At 31.1% G+C, this 12,661-nt stretch overlaps 1 protein-coding gene across 1 annotated transcript in view; it reads right to left on the bottom strand.

The window, feature by feature from the left end:
* LOC114325323 (nicotinamidase) overlaps window positions 1–12,661 on the bottom strand; it is a 100,599-nt gene that overhangs the window by 53,196 nt on the left and 34,742 nt on the right. Inside the window, exon 2 of the mRNA XM_028273366.2 lies at window positions 2,872–3,058. Within this exon, the coding sequence (XP_028129167.2) occupies window positions 2,872–3,058 (187 nt within the window). The remainder of the gene's footprint in view (window positions 1–2,871; window positions 3,059–12,661) is intronic.

The raw sequence follows: 12,661 nt of genomic DNA on the forward strand, positions 1-12,661 counted from the left end.
TGTTGGATTTAAGTTTAGTAAACGTTTTTTTCTTCGTTCTTTATTAAGGAACAAATTTTATTTGAAACATTTTTTTGTATCTCTTTTAGTTTATAAGCCAGAGCCTTATAAACAATTAAATTGTTTATAACGATTTTTTGACCACTCGGATCGAAATCCACCCTCGAAATTCGTAATCAGCAGCCAAAAATCCATAAGAAACCGTTGAGTTTGTCCATCAGAATTGAAAAGGACACGGTGACCCCTCTGGCGCCTAGACTACTATGAAGGATAAGGCCAAATAAGAGTTAAATGGTAGATAATAGTTAAACAATTCTTTACGTTATTTTTAAAACTTATACTTATCTCTTTGGAATTATGTACATTCCAAAAAACTTTAGGTAATTGAATGGAATAATATATTCCAAATTACATAATATATATCATTTTTGAACCACTAAATACATGGCATTGGCAATATGATTTTTTTACAAACAAATCATCAAAAAAAGGGTAACCCCGTTAAGATGCCGAAGCAAAATGACCTCACTACCAGAATTCAATTTTTTTCATCTTTTACGTTCTGTTATTAAAAAATGACACTAAAAATAAGGCTCAATTTTAACCTTCTACTCCCTGCCGCTTCCCCCCACTACCAAAAACGTAATTTTTTGGTTTTTTGGGTGGGATGCAATAAATTCCAAAATTTCAAAAAATTCACACGCGTTGTTGAGACTTTTACAAAACATGTCTATTCTTTATAAACCCGTAGGTTGTACATAACCTCAAAAAATTTTGTTAATTTTTTTTGAAATGGCGGCAGGTCTAATTTTTTATATTGTGTATTTTATAAAAAACTATATTTCTAATCTTTTTCAGATTTTTCGGAAGGTTCTACACCTTCGGTAATAAAAAAAAATGGTTTTTTTATGTGATTTTGGGGGATTTTCCCAATTTTATAGACTTCAAAATAGATCAAATCAAGGTTTTTATGGGTTGTAATTTGACATTCAAAATGAGAGAAACCCGTTCAAACCCCAAAAGAAGGGTACCAAAAAAAACCCGTATGTTTTTGGGAGGTTTGAACGTGTTTTTCCCATTTTTGAATGACCTAAAGAACACAGTTACTTCAAATTATATAATATAACCTATATAAAAAAAACCTTGATTTGATCTATGTTAGAGCCTATAAAATGGGACAAATCCCAAAAAAAAGAATGTGTGTGTGTGTACTTTGTACGCACGTAAGAAGTTATACTTCTATTATATGATTACATGATTATAAACGAAATTAATATACTTTTTATTTATATTTTATTTAAATATTAAATTAATTTATACTTACTACTTCTCAAACATTTTTATTAAAACAGTGCCAAAAATTAAAATAATAAAAAAATAAAACACACACAAACACATTAAAAATGCCACAAATGATTTCTGAACATTAATTGTCGGAAATTTTTTTAACTAAATACGTATTTTCTGAAAATAAAATTATATAATAAATATACTTACAATCATAAAATGTATAAAAAAAATAAAAAAATAAAAGTTTCTATTGGGATTCGAACCAACTTACCACGCGGCTGGTATTTGCGTTGTATTGGGATTCACTCGCATTAAAACTTCGCCACAGAGACAGCTTGTCATTATGTGCGAAGATCGTCTAACTAAACAGATTAACCTTTTGACATTTTTAACTTATGTAAATCAAATTATTTTGATTTTGAATTGAAATGATTTAGAATTGAAAAAATACAACAAAACATAGAGTAAGAAAACAATATATTAGGTGAATATTGATAGAAATTTTGATGGTAATCAAATTATGTAAATAAAAGTATTACATACTACTTATGTATTTTGGTAGGTTCAAGGTAGCTATCGGAGCCCGTATAACGACTAATTTTCGCAATCACTTGCGTCGTGCAAAGTGGCTATGTTCAAATATCATAACAAAATTTGATCAACTATTTATAAAACACTTACCAGTGAAAGATTCTTTAGCTTTGAATAAGCGAGATCTGCGGCACTCATACTAGTCACAGTTTGATGAGCTTTCACATTGGCATGCAACAATCATCTCTTCTATGTAAATAAGTCCAAAAATATAATATGAAAACTATTTAAAAAGGCAGTATAACCATTAACTAACTTTTTGTTTGTTGTTTCTCTTCCTACAAATTTTAAAACGCAACAAGCATACATTATAACCAAACCACAGTCCCACAGCTGTGCCACAGCTGCCATATTGGATAATTTTTGTCATGTCATTTGAACATCCAATCAGAACAAAGTTATAATGCGCATGCGCCCGGTCGCTAGGTTTTACCATATAAAATTTCACCGTCATTACGCCCGTAAAGAAGTATAACTTCAAAAAATCTCTAAAAATTTTTTCGGATTTTTGAAGGTGGCACACTTTACGGAAAAATACGAAAAAAATTAGAAATATAGTCTTTGATAAAATATATAAAATAAGAAAAAATAGACCTGTAGCCGTATCAAAAAAGATATACGCATTTTTTACAAAAAATATAAATAAAAATGCATTTTGAGGTTATGTACACTCAATCTACGGGTCTATGAAAATAGACATGTTTGGTAAAAAGCTCAACTATGCGTGTGAATTTTTTGAAATTTTTAAATTAATTGCATGCCACCTAAAAAAAACAAAAACGAAAAAATTACGTTTTTGTTGGTAGGGGGAGGGGAACGAGATAGAGGGACAAAATTGAGCTGAGTTTTATTCTTATAGATATCACATAGAACGTAAAAAATGAAAACAATTGAATTCTGGAGTGAGGGCATTTTGACTACCTTAACGGAGGGTTGCAAAGTTTTCTCTTATCATTAAAGAAGATTATTATAACCAAAAATATTACGTACGACTTTAATCCAGTTATGCCAACAGTAGGTAAACTCCTGCCTGTCAATGTACTGGTCGTTATTTGCATCGAAAATCGTGAATATATCTCGTAGTTCTTCATTTTTTAGTTCGTACGTTTCTCCTTTATTGTTTCTGAATAAGGCTTGACAGAGTACTCCGAATTCTTCTAAATCTAATTTATTATCACTGAAACAAAATAAAAATATATAAAAACCTAATAAAGTATGCATTAAATATATATTTTTTAAATCATTGAAGAGAGATTCAAAATGTGGCAACAAGTAGCATTTGCAAAGTATTAATGTATTAAACCTATTGAAAATTTAGTACATATACAGAACCATTCCATAAATTTAATAATTCAAATCGGCTTAATATAGCCCAGTATATTTCATTTATTATTGTCGCTAGTAAAATATCACAAAATATTAATTTTATACTACTTCCACTCATCTGTTAAATAATATTAAAGTTTATTATAATAACGAGGCTAAAATATATTAAATGTTATGTTAATATGGGATTGTAGTTATAGTGTATGTAGTTTATCAAGTTTATGAACACCTGGACCCCTAAATACAATGTATGTAGGTACTCTAATTTTATTTTTATGGTTTGTATGATTTCTGTTTACTGGCTTAGTTCATTTAGTACTTTGTGTTTGGAATCATGCTTATCCAGGATATTTGATAGTACTTCACATATTATCGAAGGATCCAGTTTCTTATACATGGCCTCTGTTGGTGTTCATATTTATGGTACATACAATAATATATCAGATAGGTATTTATAATGTTCAAGAATGAATAGTTGTATCCTTACTAATATATTGATATAGGAGCTGCATAGATCAGACATCATTTTTATTAAAGCCGCTTGAGATTGTTCGATTCGTGATCTAATCTCTTGTATGCCGACCTCATCAAGTAAAAAGCCAAAATATTTTTTGCTGCTGAAACGTACCTTATTAATAATAATAGTCTCCCGTTTTATACCGCACGCGGCTTTGGGAGTATAGCAGGGTAGTCTGCTATATCTAGGGCCTACGGTATACAAGGAAGGTAACAGGGCCAGTGCTACGCTTCAACCGCCTATTATTACCCCTGGTTTTACCCAAGGTACTCATTTTATTCAGGCTGAGTTTTTTGTATTTTTTCTATTTTTTTGGGGGGTTCTAGTACAGCTGCCCAATTAGATGTTATTTTTAAATTACAAAAAAGAGCAATAAGGTATCTGTTTGGCCTCAGAAGAACAACACATTGCAGAAGTTACTGCAAAGATCACGGAATTTTAACCCTTACATCTTTATATATTTTAGAAACTGTTTGCTTAATTCGTAAACACATGCATGTCTTTCCAAGAAGGCCTCATCATGACTACTCCACCAGAAATTCAAATTTTGATGTCTATTTACCGATCCCGTCCTCTGAGTTCAGTAGAAGAATTTCTTAATGACTAACTAGGAAATTACAGTAATGTACAAGTAGCCAAACTTATCTATATTTGGGTGTCACATGCAGCAGCTTAAACTTATTAGTTCCTATGTCTATAGTTTACTTTGTTGTATGTTCCTTTGCAATTTCTATAAATTGTTGCAATATATCGATTTTGTTTTTTTTTTCTTTACTTTATTAATTTATATTTTGTATTTTTGTATTTTTTTTATATTGACGATTTATCAAATTTCAGAAAATTGTATTTGTTATTGTTATTGTTAGATATTATTTATTTATTTTTTCTGACTTTATATTAAGCTTTGTCCATAAAATTTGTATAATTTTCAGTGACAATAAAGCATATTTCTATTCTATTCTATTCTAACCGTGTTAAAAATGCAATTTTTAGCACTCCATGCGTGCGTTAAAAATGCTACTTTAAGGCACTAGTGCTTTAAACAATTTTTAAGGCACTGCAGTTCGTATTGACCGTGTAGGCAATTTTGATGTAATGCCCAAAAAATATAAAAATGGAATGTCAGTCAAGTTCAAGTAAAAGTTTTTGTAGATATTGTCCTGTAATTACGTTTGTAGAAAAAATATTGTATGATATGCGTGTTAAAAAGTACATTTTTAAGGCACTCATGTGAATTCTGCAAACTTTCACATGCGTGCCTTAAACGTGTACTTTTAACACTTATATCATAAATAACTATTATAGAAAATTAAAATCAAAACTGAAATAAAATTTCAAAGAATTTCTCACATCAAATATTTCTCCTCCAATATCAGCCTTTTTCTAGCAGAAAGTTGAATGAATAAAACAGACATGACTTGCAGATCTAAATGTTGAATGTAACAAAAAATCAAAATAGATGGCAGGTAGTGATAGTATTTGTGATTGCGCCATTTAGTATTTTGATGTCGGTGTTAAGGGTTTATGAACCCAGATTGAATCGCGTGCCAGATATTAATATAGATAGGTTAATAATTTTCAGAGAGCGACTTCATTTAGACAACTTCAACCCAATACACTTGCAATATTCTATTATATCATTTCTGGAGTTCTTGAATATAAAAAAATGTATTTTGTGTGAATAAAATTATGAAATTGGAAGGTATTGAAAATATTCATTTTAATTTTATATTCAGCGTCGTTTAACTTAATATAGTGCGGCCGATATGTGAAACAATTGCACATTTAATGATACAAGCATATAATTTGGACCACATATACTACACATATAAAGGTTTAAATTTAGATATGAGGCCATTTCAGATTTTGCCTTTTACAAAAATGGCGGGCATTCAAAATGGCGGCTATACATATGTGTTTAATAGTATCATAACTTTTGAACGAAAAGCCCGATTTCAACCAAATTTGGTATGTAGGTTCTCTTTTTGATTTATAAGATGGATGTGGTGAACCAGAAGAATCGGTTTACCAGAAGTTGTGTTTTACTGGTTGTTTGTGTAAAAATATGTTTTTTTTTTCAATTTTTTCCCTCTGTATATATTAATTTTTCAAAAAGGTAATACCGCAATTGAAAAGAGCGTAAAAATATTTTGCAGAAAATATTTTGATCTTTTTAGTTATGCTAATTACCATTTAATAAATGCATAACGTATCTTCACATATACCTATGTGTGGCAGATTCGTGCAAATATTATAAGAAATATTGTGCATTTAATGGTAGAAGCATATAATTTGGACCACATGTACTAAGCATATCAAGGTTCAAATTAAGATATAAGGCCATTTCAGATTCTACCTTTTACAAAAATGGCGGGCATTCAAAATGGCGACTATACATATGTGACTAATAGCACGATAACTTTTGAACGAAATTTCCGATTTTACCAAAATTTGGTATGTATGTTCTTCTTTTGATGTGTAAGACCAAGGTCTTGAACCGGAAGAATCGATTTACCAGAAGTTGTTTTTTACCGATGTCTATGTAAAAGCATGTTGCTTTTTTACCAATTCTTTCACCCTGTATATATTAATTTTTCCAAAAAGTTAATACCGACGTTAAAAATGGCGTAAAAATATTTTTTAGGAAATATTTTGAACTCTTTAGTTATGTTAATTACCAATTAATAAATGCATAACGTATTTTCACATGTACCTATTCACCCATGTGCGGCCGATTCGTGCAAATAATATAAGAATTATTGTGCATTTAATGATAAAATCATATAATTTGGACCACACACACTACACACACAAAGATTCAAATTTAGATATGAGGCCATCTCAGATTTTGTTTTTTTTTACAAAAATGGCGGGCATTCAAAATGAATCTGCCGCACATAGGTAATAGGTACAAGTGAAGATACGTTATGCATTTATTAAATGGTAATTACCATAATTAAAAATTTCAAAATCTTTCCTAAAAAATATTTTTACACTATTTTCAATGGCGGTATTACCTTTTTGAAAAATTATTATATACAGGGTGAAAAAATTGAAAAAAAACCAACATATTTTTACATAAGAAATAGTAAAAACACAACTTCTGGTAAACCGATTCTTCCGGTTCAGGACTTCAATCTTATCCATAAAAAAAAAGAACCTGGATGCCAAATTTGGCTGAAATCGGACTTTTCGTTCAAAAGTTATCGTGCTATTAGTCACATATGTATAGCCACCATTTTGAATGCTCGCCATTTTTGTAAAACGCAAAATCTGAGATGATCTCATATCTAAATTTAAACTTTTGTATGTGTAGTATATGTGGTCCAAATTATATGCTTCTACTATTAAATTCACAATAATTCTTATAATATTTGCACGCATCTGTCACACATAGGTACATGTGCAGATACGTTATGCATTTATTAAATGGTAATTCACATATGTAACTAAAAAGTTCAAAATATTTCCTAAAACATATTCTTACGCTCTTTTCAATGGTGGTATGACAATTTTGAAAAATACTATATACAGGGTGAAAAAATTGGAAATAAATTATTTATATAATATAAAATAGTTTTACATAAAAAACCAGGAAAACACAACTTCTAGTAAACCGATTCTTCCAGTTCACGACAACGATCTTGTAAATCACAAAAAGAACCTATATACCAAATTTGGTTATAATCGGACTTTCCATTCAAAAGATATCGTGCTATTAGTCACATATGTATAGTCGCCCATTTTGAATGACCGCCATTTTTGTAAAAGGCAAAATCTGAGATGGGCTCATATCTAAATTTGAACTTTTATACGTGCAGTATATGTGGACCAAATTATATGCTTGTATCATTAAATGTGCAATTCTTAATAATATTTGCACGAATCTGCCGCACTAATAAAAATATAAAGCACAATAAATTACTTGCGACAAACAATAATTGATTTTAATCATAACTTATGTACGTAAAGTAATATCGTTTTTATTTATTTTTTAATTAGTAATTTATATATTACTAATTAAAATTTATTAAAATATATTATCGAGGGATTCGAGCGAAACCCCGATAACTAACAAAACCATTGTTTAGAGATAATCGCGATTAAAGATTTTAGGAAGTTTGAAGAAGATTTAAAATCGTCATAGGGAGTTTTATCAAATATTTGTTATAGCCAAATGGCAGAGAATTTAATATTTAGTTAAAATAATTTATTTTAAATTTAATTTATAAAAACGTCTTTACAAAAAAATAATAAAACGTGATATTTATCGGGGTTTACCTCGTTGAATGAGTATAAGATTTGGCTTTATTGGTTTTTATTTTGAATTTTTTTAATTATAAAATAAAAGTTAATTGTATATTATTCCAACAAAAATAAATTAATCTGCATTCTTTTTAAAAAATTAAAAGGTAAAATGTGTCTTCTTCTGATTATTCTCACATCATTACGTCTGGAATTCGATCTACGATATAATTACCGGTTTTTAAATTTGTTATTCAAGCATCACCTCTTGTGGAAAATATTTTCTTGGCACATCTTTATCAAATCGGTTTTCTTTGCTTCACTTATTGGAAAGGTACTTTTATACAACTTTGGTAAATTGCCCGGAGTTGGTAAGTCTATGGTTGCTTTTTGGGATGAAATTTGTTTTAGCCTTTTAGGGCGTAGAGTAGGAGTTTTTTTTTTAATTCAAACCAATATCTTCTGATATTTTTATTAACTGGTTACCGTTTTCCGCTATTGTCCTCTTTAGAATATCATCCAGTAGAATCACTATTAGCTACAGCATTTATTATATCATTTGAGAATATATACACCGTTTTTTAAAAAACTTTTGACAAACTGGAATTCATTCATGGTAAGCTAGTGGAAAGAAACATTTCTTACTACATGTTCGTTCCTTTCTTTGGGAAGTTTTAGGGACTTCTTTTAAGTCTAGTCCTAATTAGTTTAACAGTTATATTGTACAAAATAAAAAATTTTCTAGACTAAACTACTACTACTAGACTCCAGTAATTTCTACAGAGTTTCAATAGTCTTCAGACAACTGTTCAGTACACTTAAATTTAAATTTACTACGATTGATTTACTGTGATACCTTGGTAGTTCTGAGTTTGTTTTTCATTATAAATATAGCCCCATTCTAACCGCTTTTTTATTTTCGTAATACGTGCGGAATCTGCACGGTATAATAATTATCCTGCATTTGATATCCGAGTCCATTCACGAATGTTTTTTAACCAAGAAACTTGTTTTCTTCCTACACTCCTATGGCCCTCTATTTTGTCTTTAAGGATTAGTTGTAGTATTCTATATCGATTTTTCCTCACTAAGTCACTATGTGTTCTAGATAAGACATTTTCCGGTGTCTAACAGTCTTTAGCAGTTCTGTATCTTTGTTGAGATCTTTGCAAACTTCAACAGAAAATATACGAAAACCTTGATAAATTAGATACTAACACCTACGAGATAAACCATCAATGGGAAACACTAAAAAATTGCCTACTTGTTCCATGCGAAGAGATATTAAAAGAACCGATAAGAAAGAGAGACAACTGGATGACCGACGAGATACTCGGCATGATGGACCAACGAAGACAAGCCAAGAACAAAGGCAATCACAATTACAAAATAATTAACAATGAAATCAGAAAAAAGATAAGAGAGACAAAACAAACTTACTATGAGGAAAAATGTAAAGAGAAGATCTTCAAAACAAATACGATCTATTCAACCTGCATAAAAAGGTTAAAGAAATGGCTGGGCTGCAAAAAAGAAACCACAACACAACTCTTTTAGACAAAAATGGAAACACTATTATAACGACTGACGAAAAGCTAAAACGATGGAAAGAATATATGGAAGAGCTTTTCGACGACGAAAGAGGAAACCTACAAGACATATCTTTCGAAAACAGAGAAACAAGTGTAGAAATTACAAAGGAAGAAATATTGTATGCACTAAAAAACACCAGTAACAGAAAAAGCCCGGGGCCAGATCAACTGCATATTGATATCCTTAAAATAATAGAAAATGAGTACATAGATATCCTCTTAATAGTCTAAGAGCTAGTGAACCCTCCGACTAACGGTCGGTCAAGGCTAAAAACCATGACCTGGCAGGCATCAGCGGTGCACGTGTATCTACCAGGTGAATCGAAAAGTGCAAATTTAGAGGGTAAAATAAACTTTCTCCTGTAAGGTTTAAATTTAAGTATATGTTTGAGTAAGTCATTTAGAAGAAATGTGTACAATGACAGGCGATTCTGAAGAGCATAAGACCTTGCCAGGCGAGGGGAAAGATTAGGGGTTTTTTCTAAAATAATTTTTTTTGCATCGAACAAATTTTTTTTAGGTTTTTTGAATCATTCCAAACAGAAAAGGTATTTAGTGATTTTTCTCTTAAGTTAATAGTTTTTGTTATACAGTGCTAGTCAAAAGTCCGTACCCCCCCTCGTATCTTTTGAACGGTTATACTTATAATAGTGAAATTAGGAGGGAGGAAATAAACGGATGTAGGCTTCTTAACCAATCATGACAGGTGACGTAATAGTGACAGATGACGTTACAGCGCCACTATGACAGATAATTTTAAATGGGACCTTATGGCAAGTGATACCTCGTTTGAAAGGTATTGAAAATACCTATTCAGTCATACTAATTTTGTTTGAGTTTAAGCTCATTTTGATGAATAAATGAAATAATATAAAATTGTAGTTTCGCATTTAATTAATAAAAATTCAAACCTCCGCCTATGATTACTTGTCAAAAAGGTTGACGTTGACGTAAAAACTACTAGAGAACTGAAAAACGTCAACTTTTTTGACAAAAAAACCATAGGCGGACATTTGAATTTTTATTAGTTAAATACGAAACTACAATGTTATATTTATTTAATTTATTCACCAAAATCAAAATCAACTTAAACCCAAAAAAAATATTATGACTGGACAGGTATTTTCAATACCTTTCAAACGAGGTATCACTTGCCATAAGGTCCCATTTAAAATTATCTGTCATAGTGGCGCTGTAACGTCATCTGTCACTATTACGTCACCTGTCATGACTAGTTAAGAAGCCTATATCCGTTTATTTCCTCCCTCCAAATTCCACTATTATAGGTATAACCGTTCAAAAGATACGAGAGGGGGTACGGACTTTTGACTAGCACTGTATAAGCGATTGAAAATTTTGTAAATTGCGAAATCGGCCATTTTTAACCCTAAATCGGACATTTATCTAAAAATTTCAAAGTTGCCAAGGTAGGTAGATATTCTTTAGACATTGATTGATGAAATCTCAAAGAGTTTTTTGCAATACAATATCGGAAACCCCTTTGTTTTTTAATTGCTGCTCAAGCGGCGCGACACTGTAGTACAAGTGAGGACGTTTGTGTTGACATAAATTCATTATCTCGAGAATGGGCAAATTTCAAGAGAAATCCTCAGACAGGTCGATTTTTATTTTTAAATTAGGACTTTTTGGAATATATATGTTACAGTTCAAGTTGATTATCCAGTTGGAGTTGACTCCAACTAGTTGGAGTCAACTCTAACGGCTGGTTTCAGTAAAAGTTGATTATACATATAAAATGAAGATTTATATTCAACATTTACTAGTAAAAGTAGACTCCAACTAGGAAAAGTATACTCTTCCCAATGCCATTCAGTAAAAGTTGATTCTGATTCACACAAACAGCCGATTCTAGAAATTAAATGTTACTGAATATGTTCAAATTAGTCTAGGCTATATCGTCGCCCCCGTTAGGTAAATTACTCTGATTCGAATTTTTTGCACAAACTTACTCAAAAGAGGTCCTTATAACAAATCTACTGGGTGCCAGGCAGTACCTTGATCGATAAATTGTTTAAACAATTTTTTTAGACAAATTCACAAAAATAATTTTTTCACTTCGAATAATTTTTTTTAGATCATTTGGGTTATTCTGAGCAAAAAAAGGTATTTTGTGATTTTTCTCTAAAATTGATTGTTGTCCAGTTATACGCGATTTAAAATTTGAAAAATGCGAAAATAGCCATTTTCAAGGCTTAATAACTCGGTTAAAATCCACTATTATGAAAGTGAGAAAGTGACCAAATCAAAGTTTATAGCCTCCTCTACAAGATCCAGCAGAAATTTTTGTCACTATTTTATTACTAAGCTGTTATCTTTAATTATTAACAATGAGCGCTAAGTGCGTATTAGGCGGCCGTCAATGGTGAGTGCTAAAGAGATGCACCATTACGGCCGTCCAATGGTAAATCTCACTCGCACTCACATTGACGGCCGCCTCAATACACGCTTAGCGCTCATTGTTGATAATTAAAAATAATATCTTATTAATGAAATAATGACGAAAATTTCTTCAGGATCTTAGAGAGGTAGGTTTAATCTTTGATTTTTTTTAGTTTCTGACTTTCATAATATATAATATCGTATGGCATTTTTGCCTTCGGACAGTTCCGGCGCCAATTACATCTTTAACCCTGTTTCAAGTAACTAGTGTCGATGTACACTAGCCCAGGGGGACCGACGGCTTAACGTGCTCTCCGAGGCACGGTGAGACGGCTCGTGTCATTATTGTAAATGAAAATGGTTTGTCTTTGGCAGGGCTCGAACCCACGTGCCCTGGCGTATGAGACCAGCGATTATGCCGTTACTCCACGGCCGCTCGCTTGACTTTAACAATAATTATCTTTAACCGAGTTATTAAACCTTGAAAATGGTTATTTTGGCGTTTTTCAAATTTTAAGTCGCTAATAACTCGACAACAGTCAATTTTAGAGAAAAAAGCCCCAAATATCTAAAAAAAATTTGTACGAAGTGAAAAAATTATTTTTGCGAATTTTTTAAAATCATTGTTTATCGCCAAACGTCACTAAAATCATTCATTATTGTACTCATTTGCCCTCCTTTTTGGCAGTAAAGTAACACT

Source organism: Diabrotica virgifera, chromosome 6 (genome assembly GCF_917563875.1).
Source record: "Diabrotica virgifera virgifera chromosome 6, PGI_DIABVI_V3a".
Lineage (NCBI taxonomy): Eukaryota > Metazoa > Arthropoda > Insecta > Coleoptera > Chrysomelidae > Diabrotica > Diabrotica virgifera.